This window comes from Monocercomonoides exilis, assembly GCF_001643675.1.
Source record: "Monocercomonoides exilis strain PA203 chromosome Unknown scaffold8-1962414, whole genome shotgun sequence".
Lineage (NCBI taxonomy): Eukaryota > Preaxostyla > Oxymonadida > Polymastigidae > Monocercomonoides > Monocercomonoides exilis.
Genome location: NW_027150553.1, coordinates 285,593 through 299,499, shown reverse-complemented (window position 1 = coordinate 299,499; position 13,907 = coordinate 285,593). Strand labels below are relative to the sequence as shown.

General features: G+C 38.1%; 6 protein-coding genes across 6 annotated transcripts; 1 reads left to right on the top strand and 5 right to left on the bottom strand.

The window, feature by feature from the left end:
• Window positions 1–10: 10 nt before the first annotated feature.
• Window positions 11–3,089, bottom strand: MONOS_8133 (uncharacterized protein; the record flags this gene model as incomplete). Its single annotated transcript, XM_067878519.1, has 3 exons — window positions 11–1,713; window positions 1,756–2,158; window positions 2,299–3,089. 3 exons carry the CDS (start codon window positions 3,087–3,089, stop codon window positions 850–852), a joined length of 2,058 nt encoding a protein of 685 aa, XP_067732822.1. The 3' UTR covers window positions 11–849.
• Window positions 3,090–4,503: 1,414 nt separating this feature from the next.
• Window positions 4,504–6,226, top strand: MONOS_8132 (uncharacterized protein). The gene is made up of 4 exons (XM_067878518.1): window positions 4,504–4,584; window positions 4,718–4,745; window positions 4,808–5,301; window positions 5,364–6,226. Exons 1-4 carry the CDS (start codon window positions 4,564–4,566, stop codon window positions 6,126–6,128), a joined length of 1,308 nt encoding a protein of 435 aa, XP_067732821.1. The 5' UTR covers window positions 4,504–4,563; the 3' UTR covers window positions 6,129–6,226.
• Window positions 6,227–7,833: 1,607 nt separating this feature from the next.
• MONOS_8131 (uncharacterized protein) lies at window positions 7,834–8,599 on the bottom strand (the record flags this gene model as incomplete). Its single annotated transcript, XM_067878517.1, has 1 exon — window positions 7,834–8,599. One exon carries the CDS (start codon window positions 8,597–8,599, stop codon window positions 8,144–8,146), a length of 456 nt encoding a protein of 151 aa, XP_067732820.1. The 3' UTR covers window positions 7,834–8,143.
• A 683-nt stretch (window positions 8,600–9,282) lies between these two features.
• On the bottom strand, window positions 9,283–9,966 carry MONOS_8130 (uncharacterized protein; the record flags this gene model as incomplete). The annotated part of the gene is made up of 1 exon (XM_067878516.1): window positions 9,283–9,966. One exon carries the CDS (start codon window positions 9,964–9,966, stop codon window positions 9,283–9,285), a length of 684 nt encoding a protein of 227 aa, XP_067732819.1.
• A 112-nt stretch (window positions 9,967–10,078) lies between these two features.
• Window positions 10,079–11,017, bottom strand: MONOS_8129 (uncharacterized protein; the record flags this gene model as incomplete). The annotated part of the gene is made up of 1 exon (XM_067878514.1): window positions 10,079–11,017. One exon carries the CDS (start codon window positions 11,015–11,017, stop codon window positions 10,079–10,081), a length of 939 nt encoding a protein of 312 aa, XP_067732818.1.
• Window positions 11,018–11,913: 896 nt separating this feature from the next.
• MONOS_8128 (uncharacterized protein) lies at window positions 11,914–12,261 on the bottom strand (the record flags this gene model as incomplete). Its single annotated transcript, XM_067878513.1, has 1 exon — window positions 11,914–12,261. One exon carries the CDS (start codon window positions 12,259–12,261, stop codon window positions 11,914–11,916), a length of 348 nt encoding a protein of 115 aa, XP_067732817.1.
• Between the last annotated feature and the right edge of the window lie 1,646 nt (window positions 12,262–13,907).

Below are 13,907 nucleotides of genomic sequence, written 5' to 3'. Positions count from 1 at the left end.
AAAAAAAAGCTTTGAAAAAATATTCATTTTTATATCGCATTAACAAATCACATTACACAATAATATGTGTGGAAAAAATAAAATTGATTATTATAAAAAGGAAATCCTTTTGTGAAATAGACTCCATTGGTGTTGTTGAAAACTCATTTATTGAAGTGTGAGAAATTCTCTTCAAACATATCTGAATGACAAAAATCAGAGTTCCGATTGAAAACTGTCTCTTTCGAATTGCGGAAGAATGCGAACAGATGAAGAGAAGAAAACCTCGAGGAGAGAGCGTGAATGATTCCATGAAGAAGACTCATGAACTGTTTAAGATGGTCACAATGGAAATGCCATTGAAGAAAGGAGAAAAATAAATGGATCAATCACAATCTTCTGAACATCTTATCCGCTGAAGAAGGTTCAGCGAATGCATTCAAGTTTAGAGAGTCAAACATTATTCTTTCAATCGGAGTGAGAGGATATCGCAATTTGAATGAAAAATCTTTCACAAATTATGTTATTATTGTTTGGAAAATAAAAGAAAGCAAAGCAGAATGTTTGTATTTGACTCTTTTAGTTATTTGCATTTGTTATTTCCTTTATTTAATTGGTTATTCGGATTTGTCAATAACAGCTTTTTATTTTTTACACGCAAGTTGATTATTTTAGTATTTTTCGTCAAACGCATCACCAAAGAACACAAGTCAACGTTGAAGCTCTTTTTTCATAGACCTTTTTTTCATCACTTTAACATTGTCATTTGACAAAAGGTTTGGAGAAAAAAAAACATCATAAAAAAATCAACAAACAAGAAGTCAATTATCAGTCCAAAACTCAAAACAGCAATCGCAAACGATGCCAACATCAAACAGAATGTTTCACAAGAACTGTTAAGGACGGATAAGGTGGTGAAGAAAGCGGAGCCAGCCCTGAAGGAGTTTTGTGCTTCAGATAGAGTGAAGAGTCGAAGCTGAAAGGCGACTGGAGCTCAGAAACACGAGGCGTTGGAAGGGAAGATGGAGGCAGCCGTGTGGCTGTGGAAGAGCTGCTGGCAAATTGGCTGCTGAAACCCTGCGATTGAGATAAAGTGGCTGGAAAATAAGGAGAGGAGGAGGAGGAGGAAGAAGAAGAAGAAGAAGAAGAAGAAAAGAGAGTGTTTGTGGATGGGCTTGCAATTGGATAGGATGTAGATGAAATTGTGGTTGATTGTGAAGAGAACTGGTTCTGAGGAAGGAAAACATGAGTTGGGTGAAATGAGTGATGTTGAATGTTGATAAGAAGAAGATGATGATGATGAAGGAGGAGAAGGAGAGGAGAAGGAGAAGGAGAGGTGAATGAAGAATTTCGTGCATTCATGTTGCATGGCGAAGAGTAATGATAAGGCAATGAGCCAACTGATGATGATGATGATGATGAAAAGGAATGACTTGTATTTTCACTTGTTTCATGCGAAGACTCCGAAAGAGTCGAGCGAAATGCATCCAGCGTCTGGTAAATTGGCACATTTTGAGAGAAAATGGAAGAAGAAGATGTTTCAATCATCTCAAAAAACGAAGGATCTGGCTGCTTCCCACTCGCCCCCAACATTCCCATCGGCTTCTCTGCCACTTGCCAATTGCCATCGAACGCACTTTTTGTTGCATAATTGTCATATCCATCTTCTTTTTCTCCTTCTTCTCCTTCTTCCTCTCCATCCTCTTTCTCTTCTTCATTATCCTTCTTTTCCCACTGCCCCAGCAGCACCCACAACAGGTCCATCGCCTCTCACACCACACTCCGATACCTCCCTCTCTTCAGAATCTGCGCGACTGCCTCGACACACCCAGCCTCCACAATCACCCCCTCCACCTCCTTCCCCAGCAACCCCATGTTCCTCAGTGCCCTCAGCGCGTGGCACTGGGCGCTGTGTGTGTCTGCCTGGGAGATGTGGCAGAGGGCGAAGACACACCTCGGCCGGAGGAGGGTGCATGCCTGGGAGGAGGTGCCGGCGCCGATGTTGCAGGCGAGGAGCGCTGCCTCGTGGCGCAGACAGGACGAGGAGGAGGACAAGTGCGAGGCGAAGACGTCGAAGAAAGAGGGCTGCAGCAGCAGACGCTGGATGTCTTTGTCGCTGCCACACGAGAAGTTCACAAAGAAGCGGAACGCCATCACTCGCAGAACAGACACAGAATCACTTTGAATGAAAGGGATGATCATTTCATTTGAAATGTCATTCATATTATAATTAATATTTGAAGAATATGTAAATGAAAGTTCAAAAAGAATATAATCAAATTGATCAAATAAATAGAAAGAAAAATAGATAAGGCAAACCTCATCAATTCCACAACCAGCCCAAGGAGCACAGGATCGATGAAGAACTTGTTATTGTTCGGATTCTCGTTGATGTTGGCGAGTATTTGCAGACAGCACTCGATGACTGCCTTTTCTGTGGGCAGCTCGTCGCTCTTCGTTCCTTCATTCTCCATCTTCTGCTCTCTTCTTCTGATCCTTTCTTCTTCACTCCTTTTTGCTTCTTCTTCTTCTTCTTCTTCTTCTTCTTCCTCTTCCTCTTCCTCCTTTTCACCTTCATCTTCTTCCTCTTCTTTATCCATCCTCCCTTTCATCTCATCCCCTCTTCTTTCTCCTGCTTTTCCTGTTTTCTCTTCATTCTGCCCAAAATTCATTCCATTTTCATGTTCATTTTCGCTTTCATTCTCAAACACATTTTCGTCTATCGGCCTAAAAAGAGGACTTTCTCCTCTTTTTGTGTTGTTTTCTTTGCTTTCTTTGCTTTCTTCTTCATCTTCTTCCATTCCATCTTCTCTTCTCTTCTTTCCTTCTTTTTCTTCTTTTTCTCTTTTTCCCTCATCCATTCTCAAATTGTCCTCTTCAGCTTCATTTTCTTCTTCTGTTCGAACACCAAACAGCCCTCCTTCCATATTAATTCCTCCTCTTTCTTCATCCAACTTCATCTTCCCCTTCTTCTTCTCTCCTTCCTCCTCCTCTTTCTCTTTCTCTTTTCCTTCTCTTCCCTCTCTTCCTCCCTCTTTCCCTCTTCTCCTCAGCATCCCCTTCGCCGCTCTCCTCATCCGCATTTCCCTCAGCACTTCCTTCACAAACATGGCGGCGTCGAAGAAGAGCTGGTCAGACTGAGAGGAAAGCGTCAGCGCTGCCAGAAGCTGAAGAGGAGGAAGAGGAGGAAGAGGAGGAAGAGGAGGAAGAGGAGGAAGAGGAGGAAGAGGAGGAAGAGGAGGAAGAGGAGGAAGAGGAGGAAGAGGAAGAAGATGGAGAAGAAGATGAATAAGTTGATGAAGCTATTGAATTGAATGGATTGGTAGATGCAAATTGGATTGGTGATTGTGTTGAAGAAGAAGAAGAAGAAAAAGATGTTTGTGTTTGTGAAAGTAAATGTGGAAGCTCTGATGAAAACTGAAGTGAAGAGGAATTTGTGTGAGATGATTGAAAAAGAGGAGAAGAAGAAGAAGAAGAAAAAGAAGAAGAAGAAACAGAATCAAAAAGAGAAATGGAATGAAATGAGTTCGACGATGCTCTTTGGACGAGCTGAGCGACAAAGGCGAACAAGACTCAATTGAAGAAAATGAAGTCAAAACGGACAGATTCGAATTTCATATCAGCCAACATCAGCAACAACAAATGGAAGAATTATTCCGTGTTGCAACATGAGAATTTGATGGTCAATAAGTTCTCAATAACGAAGAAGGTGCTCTTCATATTAGCCAAATAAAAAAAACCTCGTCAATGAAGATAACGAAGGAGAGTGAGAAGAAACCATATAATCAGCAAAAATGCAACTTAAAATTAATTGTTCCTGGCAATAGCGCTCAACATAAAAAATGCTGTTGGTCGGAATATAAAAATGAATTCAAAAATACATAAAAATAATTAGTTTTGCTTAAATTATAAAAATTCTTCTAAAGAACACACCTGCTCTTCCTATTGCAAATGCATAGGATTGTCCAATCGCCGATGCTTTCCATCTCCTTTTCCATTGTTTCACAGAGCTCCTTTCTTCATAATCCTTTTTTCCCACATAAATGTCCAACTTTTAATGTTGTCTTCCACTTTCTTTGTCAGAAAAAATATCTCTTCATTTTTCCTCTTCAAGAGCCATCCTATTGTTGTTATTCCTTTTCACTCTCATCCAAATGCTTTTCAATTCAATTCTTTTTAACCCCTATTTCAATTGAATACAAAAAAAATATGCAACTCTTATCTGATGATTGACTTTCTCTGTCCAGCTCTCTTCTGATGTTCTCCTCAAAAAGACAAAGAAATGACTATTTATATATTTTGTCATATTCTTGCACTCTGATAAGGCCACATCGCTGTATTTCCTTCAAAGATAATTTTCATAAAAATCATCTCGCCCAATTCCATCATCAATTCCCCGTCTTCTCTGTTTCGTACCACCACACAAAATAATATCGCCCGTTCTGCAGAAAATATTCGTTCGCTGGTCTCTCATCTTTCCAATAGCAAATTTCGATAATAAAACAAAATGATCATTTAATCCATAATAAATAAAGAAAATAGGATAAAGCATTGCTTTTCATTTCTTTTAAATTCTTGACCAGAATGTCAACAAAAGAAAAAACGGTATAAACACATATTTATATGACTCTTTTGAGTTTTTATTTTTCATCTATTTCTTCTTTTTAAACAAATGCGAATTCAATGTGAATGGCAAAACTACGTTGTATTCTGAATGTAATATGCTTCAAAAATGCAGACAACGAGTGCAACTGAAAGATTTAATGGTTTGTCCTCGTTGTTGCATTTGAATTGCTGGAGGTTACATTTTTTGTTTATTTTTTTAAAGAATTGTTTTCTGAAATGGAATGTTGCAATGCGGAAGAGCAAAAACATAAAATCGAAGAACTGAATGAATTGATGGATGAAATGGACAGAAATAAACAAAAACTAGTTTTCACAAAAGAGATGTTCAACACAATTGACAAAATGATTGAAAAAAAGAACTTTTCTTTGGAAAATGCAATTTTGTTTTTGAAGAATGTTGGATATTGCTGTGCGATGAAACGCATTTATGATCATGCATTTTGTGAATCTTTATTGAACGAAAGATTTAAGAAAATGATCATTGAAGAAGAAGAGAAAAAAGAGGGAAAGAACGAAAGTCTTTTGGTTGATCTTTGCGAATGCTTCTCTTTGTTAAATTTCTACTTTATTTCAGACGAATTGATATCAATTTGTGTGCCTTGCCTTCTGAAAGCTGTCTCAAAGAAAGAGGAAAGCGAAGAAACGCAAAAAGAAGTGGAAATAGCGTTGCTGGTTTTGAGCGAAATGGGATGTAGCGTATGGGCACTTCTATTTCATTTTTATTGTGTTTGCTTTTTCCTCCATTTATTTCTGATTAGAAAGTGAAACAAGAACTATATTTGAAGGAAATTACAGAAATCATCAAACATCAGCAGAAGCACAGAAATCTTACAAAACTTGCCTATCAGTCGGCTTGGCAGTTTATTATAGACCGATTATTGTTCAATTATATCATTGACCATGCTGTTATGAATGAAATTCATTTTGTAAAGGAGGCAACAAGAGAACTGGAAGAGCTGACAAAGTGCGTGAATTGGAAGAAGAAAGAAGAGGAAATGAGCAAAGAAGAAGCGAAAGAAGAACTTACATTGATGAGATGGGTCGAAACATTGAAGATTTATTTTCGCTATTGTTCATTGCAGAATGAAGAATATGTTTGCCTTTTTTGCAGAATTGTTCAGGTATATCGAGCAGCGAAGGATAATCACATAGAAATTAGTGACAAGTGCATTTATTCCTTGAGAAATGCAACACAAAATAGATTTATGAAAGTTGAAGATTTGTTGAAAGGAGGAGCTGTTGATGCTGTTTTGGAGGAGATGCAGCGACGAACAGTGGATGGCAAAATTGCATTTGAAAGCTTGCAATTCTTTTCGAATGTTTCATATCGATTGAAAGAAGAAGAGAGATATGAAATGGAAGAAGCGAAAAGAAAGGCAACGAAAATGAAAATGCTTGAAAAACTAGAAGAAGAAGGATTTGAAGATATTGTCATAAGCATTCATGATATATTCAATAATCGAAACAGACAAATTTATACTCAATTAATTGTGATTGTTTTGCACCTTATTTTAAAGGCTTGAGGAAATGCTTCACATTTTTTGACACAAATTTTTTATTTTTATTTTTTTACCATTTCACAAAAGAGAAAACAAGAGAGCATTTAAAAAAAAAAAAAAAAGAATATTTTTCATAGCTTCGAAAAGAAACAAAGCAATTAAAAAAGAAAGAAAAGAAGAATTCCAAAATCATATAATGAAATGCATTATTCAAGGTTCAACCTCGACTCACCACGCAATTTCATTCAGATTATTCAAGCAATTGAATGAAGAAAAAACAGAGTTGATACACAAATTTATATTCTCTTTCGCTTCTTTTGCTTCTTTTTTCGCGTTCGCATTTGGTGTCTTTGTCATAAATCTTCTGTAACAATTACCTGTTTTCTAATCATTTCCATTTGGAGCGTCTGTCAATAACAGATGTTGGGAGATACATTCTGATATCAAAGCCCTCAAAAAGTGGAGGAGTGAGAAGGGTTGTTCATGATTTCTTTTGTCCAATGTTGAAGAATGAATGGAAAAAAAACACTCGGAGAATTCGATTCAGTTAAGATTAAAACCAGGTTGACAAATTATCTCACTGGGAAGAAGGAGACGCAGAAATAAAAGAAGATGATGAAGGTGAAGAGGAGGAGGAAGTACTGTTTTGTGGGAAATTTGGCACCTCAATTGCATTTGGAAGCACGAAATGTGGTATGACTGCTGAAGTTGCTGTTGTTTGAGGAGGAAGAGGAGGAAGAGGAAGAAGAGGAAGAAGAGGAAGAAGAGGAGGAAGAAGAAGAGGAAGAGGAAGAGGAAGAGGAAGAGAAAGAGAAAGAGAAAGAAGAGGAAGAGAAAAAAGAAGAGGAAGAAGAGAAAGAATCATCAATTTTTGTTGTGTTTATTTGATGATTGGGAGATGAACTTAACAAATTAGCATATAAATTGTGGGGGCTATGTGTTTGTGAAGTCGAATGCTTGGAAGACACAGGTTGTGGAATTGATTCAGAACGAGGAAGAGGAGGATAATGAGAATATGAATTGGAGGAAGGAAATAAAGTGGAAGAAGAAGAAGAGAAAGGAAAAGAAGGTGGAGAAGGAAAAGATGATGAAAAATCGAATGAAAAAAATATTCTTGAATAACATTCAATTGTCAATCATTCGTTGAATTCACAATCTTCTTCATCTTCTCTCATAATAACCTCCAAATCCGAAAAACAAGAACATAAAAAAGATTTCATTTCTCCCTTGCCATTTTCCAACTGCAATAAGAATCTTATCTTTCTTTCGAGAATGGACATGTTTTCATCTCGTTTCATCAATCCGAATGCTTCAAAATCATCACATTCATCTTCTTCTTCCTCTTTTTCCTCTTTTTCCTCTTTTTCCTCGTCTCCAACCCTTCCTCCTCCACCTCCACTTTTTTTTTTTCCTCTTCTTCTCTTTCTCCATCTTCACTTTCGGTTAATGAACAAGATACGACCGGTCACAAAATTGTCATATGTCACAGCTATCATGATTCCACATTGTGCACATAAGTTTTTTCTGCCTATTATGTGCGGAAACTGTATAATAAGTTATTTTCAATTATCTTGAAAATTCTAAATCCTGTTCAATTTTAAAAAAAATAAATGAGTTTTTTTTTAGGGTTTTTATTTGTTCGCTTTTTTTATCACAGTATTAATGTTAGGGTTTTATCCAAAATCAACTTGTAAGGGTTTAATACTGTTGCATAAATTGCTTAATTTTATTTAATATCAAAATTATTTTTCATTGATCAAAAAATGCTCTTTACAAATTAATGTCAGGTTAAATTGAATATGTTCAAAGCATATTTGAGTGCATTCCAGTCGAATTTAAAATATTAATCTGTTTATTTAGTTCATTGTTGAATATGATTGATGTTAAATAATTTTTTTTGATCTACGCCAATTTAGAGTAAAAAAATAATTTGATTCATATGGAGAAAGAAAATAGATATTCAATTTTTTCTCTTCATTTTTGAGAGACCATAGTTTATTTGGAGCTTGACTTCTACAACCCATTTGAGTTTCTGCCGTTCATGTATATTCTGACTTCTCAAGTCTTCGTAACTGTGCTCTTGTTCTTATTATGAATGTGTCTGATTCCTGGTCCTTCTGCTCGCTTTTTGAAGTTGTTCTAGTCTGAATCTTACTTGATTTTTTTTTTTGAAAAGTCGAACTGTTTTGATCTTTTCGTCTTTCACAGCGGATCTTTGTGATTCTCCTAACTTCTATGTCTATTCTTTCCATTGATTCGCCTTCCGACTTAGTCTCTGAATGTATTTGTTTTGTAACTTCTGCATTCGTGTTTTCAAATTCTCCATTTTCTGAGTGGCTTCCTTCTCTTTCCATTGTTGTCTCATTCATTGCTGCAACAATAACGTTTGCCATTGATTTGGATAATCGACTCTTGAAGTCAAGTTTGACTAACTTATTAGTCCTCGGTGAAAGACGAGCGAATTTTGCAATTTGCGCCTGTGGAATATCAGCCATTGTTACCGCGTCAGAGTTACCGATTTGAGAGAATAATATGTGAATGTTTTTGAAATGCTCACTTCTTCCATTGCATCCTTCGCCAGCCTTCTGATTCCAAAAACAGTGAGAGGCTCAAAAGTTTGTGTGTTAAGCAACAAATGAGAAGTACCACAATTTTTTGTTTGAACAATTTCCCATAACGTTCAAATTGCTGAAGCTGGGCAAATGAAAGGTTCTTCTGACAGAAAGTGAACTGCGATCTCTGTTCTGGTATTTGATGTTTTTAAGGAGGTATCCAAATATACACCATCCTCTGTAATTCCAAACTGGGACATGTCCATTCTTTCCAATTCAGTGAACCTACAGGCAGAAAAAAACATTGTGAGGGAAATAACTTTCTGTGAAAGTGCTTTGAAAGTTAGATCGATATTTGGCCCCAGTTCAATATAGTATTCAAGCAATTTTTTTTGGATTCCATATCTCAGGCTCTGTCTTTTTCCTTGCAGCATTAGTCCTTCTGAACAACCGGAAAAGTGTTCTTATTATTGGGATCTCTCCCTCGGTTGTGTTGAATGCAAGCGATGAGAAAAAGAAAACCGCTGCTCTGATCATCCGAAGCACAGATTCTTTAACACCTTTATTCTTAAAGGATTAAAACACGTCTGCACATTTTGCAGTCCACTCTGGTAGATTGTCTGGTATTACTGAGTGCCCGCATAATTTCCATTGTTCAGCAAAACGTGCAAATCCGAAAAGGTATCCATCCCATGTGGATTGTGCAACGCCTTTTCTGCATTGCTCACCAAGCTCCTCTGAAATCTTTCGTTCCTGCACAGCTTGTTTCCAAAACAGTTGACATTTTCTTTTGAGGGATTCAGAAGAATTAGCCTGAGCTTCCCAGGAGGAAGATATGCTCCTATCTTCTTCATTGATGTTCGTTCCATCAGTTCCTGGATATTGAAATTCAGCTCCCAACTATAGAAGTTGCTGTGGCGCAAAAGAACTTCCCAGTTCTGGCCTTTCCAGTTCGGCAGAAGAAGAACAACTTGAGCTCTCTCCTGCTGTGCTTTCCGAATCACCATCGGAATCAGCGGAATCGGAGGATGAGCAAAAACACATTCCTGACTCCAAGGAACTGACAGCCCGTCTTCGTGCATGGGGCTTCCTATACTACACCATCTTTCCAGCTTGTGATTGTGATGAGCCGCGAACGCGTCGAGAGTCGGTCTGACTTTGATGAGCGATATAACTTTTTTGAAGGTTTCTTCTTTTTTGGTGTAGTCTCCCGCTCTTTCGAGTCGAGATAATGGTCTTCTCTGCTGTTCCGTGTCCCTGAAAGATGTTGAGCTTTCATCTGCACCTTCATTGCTTCTTTCCACTTCCATATCTTTCGAAGAACTGGCCTGAGATTTTTCCCCGCATTCCACCGATTGATGTTGAAGACAACAGAGCTGTTGTCCGATCTCAAGAGAAGTTGAGATATTTTGTTGGTTCTGATTATTTGTGAGAAATGGTGGAGTGCCAATAACACAGCCAACTGTTCCCTGTTAAAAGACGATTTGCTGTGAGCATTCTGCGAAACTTTGCACGCCAGTCCAGAATCATGTTGTTTCTTCGAAGTGTCGCTCCCATAGCTAGCTCCGATGCATCCGTTGTGAGTGTCGCTTGGGGAGAAAATACTGTTTGTAATTGTCGAGGCTTGTTCAGGTTCAGAATCCATTTCCATTCCAGTAACTTTTTCAGAACAGAGGCATTCATCTTCATCATCCCGCTCCATCCTGATGTCCTCACATTCTTCTGGAGCAGACGATGCAAAGCCACCATCCGGAGTGAGGCGTCTTGTCTGATAAAGCGAACTGCATTTATCTTCCCAATTAGTGAAGCGAAATCTTTCATACGAACTTGTTTGGCTTCGACACATTTTCTCTCCCAGAGACTGAGGAGCGCTTCAAGAGAAGTGGCTTTGTCTTTTCCCAATCTCGCTGTGAACTCCTCTGTATCCCAGTCGAAGCCCAAATATGTGAATCTCTTCGTTGGTTCCAACTGGCATTTGTTTTTGTGATTCATTAATCCCAAGCTTCCCAAGAACAACATCATTTGGCTTTTGATTATTTCCAAATACGCTTTGTCGTGGTGGAGTATTGTCATATCGTCGAGATATGCAATCGCTCTCACATTCCATCTTTTCTTTGTGGCTCTTGTAACATTCCTCATAATCTTTGTGAAGATCCTCGGAGCATCCATGAATTCATATAATATTCCTTCAAATGAATAATCTGTTCCTTCGGACCTGAAACTGAGATACGGTTTTAATTCTGGTGACACGGGGATGAGGCAATATGCTTGAGCCAGATCCAACGTTATTGCATAATTATCTTTCTGAATGAGGTATTCAAAAGTTCTCTCGCTTTTGAACTTGAAGTGCAACATCATCATTGCCGCATTTAGGGGACGACAATCAAGGATCTGACACTAGGCTCCCGACTTCTTTTTGACAAAAAACACATTGTTTCTGAATTTGAACTGATTCACAGAACTTACGCTGATTATGCCTGAATCCAGTTGCTCCTTTTGCACACTTCTGAAGGCCCTCCGCTGTTCCTCGCTCACTCGCTTTGCTCCATCTTCCCAGTCTCTTTCCTCTTATTTTTCTTCAGCTCTTTTGACCTTCCAGCAGGCATGTGCTCCAGGTCTGATTAATCTTCCTCCCTTTATGTTGTCCCATTCCTGCAAATACATTGCAGCTCGGACTCCAATTATTTTCTGCGTGCTCCTTTATATTTCTTTCCTCCCTCGGAAGGCCCTGAAACTCCCCTGCTCCAAGTCTCCGCTGACCTTCTTTAAGGAGTTTCGAAAAGTGAGTTGACTTCGAGGCGTCCGGGGCAAACTTCTAAAAAACATCTTCCTGCTGGAGCCCTTAGCCTGCGTTGTTTTGAATAATGATCTTCCAACGTTATCTGTTCTCTTGCAATTAATCGCCTCTGTGGCCTTTTGGATTTGCTTCTGTTCAATACGAACCTCCTCCAAAAGGTCTTGCTGCCTCTTTGTTAATAAACCTCCCGTCGTATCTGCCTCCATCTTTCTCGCTGCTGAAAACCAATATCTGCCTTGTATCCGAGCTCTTCTGGCTTCTTGAATTGTCTGAGTCATTAGTAACAACGCATCTTTTGTCATCTCACTAGCAAAATCTTGTTTCAGCATTATGTTCTGAATGGATAATAACATTGACTTGTAAGCTGGAAATTAATTACTTTCGAACTGCTCGCCTGCCTTGTCCAATGCGTCGCGATACCAGAATTGTGACCTAACTGCTGCTGGTTGGCTCTTGCTAATTACAGGATTAAATCAAGCTCGTTGAAAAATGGTGCAACCTCTTCCAATTCAGATCTTGATAACTTTAAATCAAAGAGGGAAACTGTTGGATCTGTTAAGCAAATTGCTGTTAAAATATCATCCATCGTATCTATTTCTTCTTTAGCACCTTCTCCGTCATTTTCCTCTTCTATTCTTCCTTCGTGGCTCTGATCAACATTTTGCGGAGGCAGCGTGAAGATAGAAGGGGCAATTGGTGGCGGAGCTATATCATTGCTTGCGGAAATTGTTGGCCCACTTCCAAGTGTTGCTTGTTCAGTTAAAAGCGCAATTCTGGTAGCTATTGGAGGTTGGGAGGCGCTATTCATTTTGATCGCGAAAGAAACATGCCCCATCAAAGTGACTTCTCTCAAATTTGAAGAGAAGAAATTGAATTGATAATTTTCTCGAAGATTAAAATGCTCTGCATTTTAATTAAAATAAAAATTTCAGCACAAAAGAAAGACATAATAACTTAACGAAACAGTTAACAATAACGTTATAATCATCCTCACAAATTTTTATTAACTGTCGTATATAGTGCAATAACCCTTTCATATGTTATTTTGGAAAATGAATTTCCTTCAATTATGCGTTTCATATGAAACATCTCCACCAATTTTATCATCATTTCCCCGTCGTTGCTGTTTCATTCCAACGCACAAAATAATATCGCCTATCCTGCAGAAAATATACGTTTGCCGATCTATCATCTTTCCAATGCTTAATTTCGTTCAAAGAAAAAAACTCGATCAGATCATCCATAACAATAAACTTGAAAAGTTAAATCATTGTTTTATTCTGTGAAATATCTTGCCAAAAATGTCATTATTCAGTTTGATGACGTGAATGCATATATTTTCATGACTATTTTGTGTTTTCTATTTTTTGTTGTTTCCGCCTTTGAAGGATGTTCTTGTTGAATGCGAATGAGAAATTGGGGATGGCTTCTGTGTTTCTGTGGATTTGCAAAAATGCAGGAGAAGGGCGTGTTAAAAGCATTCACCGGTTTGGAAACATTGCTTCCCTCGAATTCGTGATGATTGGGATGATATTTCTCTCTGTCTCTCTTTGCTTGTTTTTTTGAAGATAAGATAAATGAGCTGGCGCACGGGGATGAGAAAGAATAGAAACAGAAAATGGAAGAAGAAGAGCAATTTGTGCCTGTTTTGATTACTGAAATGCTTTACAAACGAAAATGGATAATTTCAAATGGAGAAAAGAAAACAACAATGGAAAATTCAGCGCAGCAGTTGAAGCATTTGAGTTATTGCAAAGAGCTGAATGGGATAAGGATAGATGGTTTTGTAAATCGTTCAGTAAGTGGAAAAATTGGAAAGATGATTGTTGATGAAGAAGAGAAGGATGAAAAATCACTGATTGTTCTTTTCGAATGATGTTTTTCATTGAATGATTGCCTTTGCAATTTGTTGAAAAATAGCTTGAATAAACGTCAAAAAGCGGAAAGGACTGTTTTGAGGTTGTGTGACGCTGATAAATAGAATGTACTATTTCACTTGTTTCATAATTGATGATTGCAATATTTTTTTTTATTTTTTTGTGTTGATTAATTAGGTTTCTTCAAAATGATGGCATTGAACGAGACGTCATCAGAAGCGCCTCGGCCACACTGAGCTTGGCATTGTTTGCTTAATTGAGGATATTTTTTGTGAACAGATGATTCAATGAAAAATATTTGGAAGAGACCGTTGCAGAGCGGCTGTGCTTGGTGAGAGAGGCGACCAGAGAATCGGAAAAGAAAGGGAATGGAAATGGCTTTGGAATAGGATTGTTGGAGGAAGAAAACAAAATGAGAAGAAGAGAGAGTTGAAAAGATTGAAGTTAGAAACAGAGGAAGGATATGAAGAAGAAGGAAGGATGTGAAGAAGAAGAAGAATGGAAAGAATGATCGCATCTGCAATGAGGGGTGATGAGCCGTAGAAAATGAAAGTGAAAGAGAAGCCTCCTCAGAGGA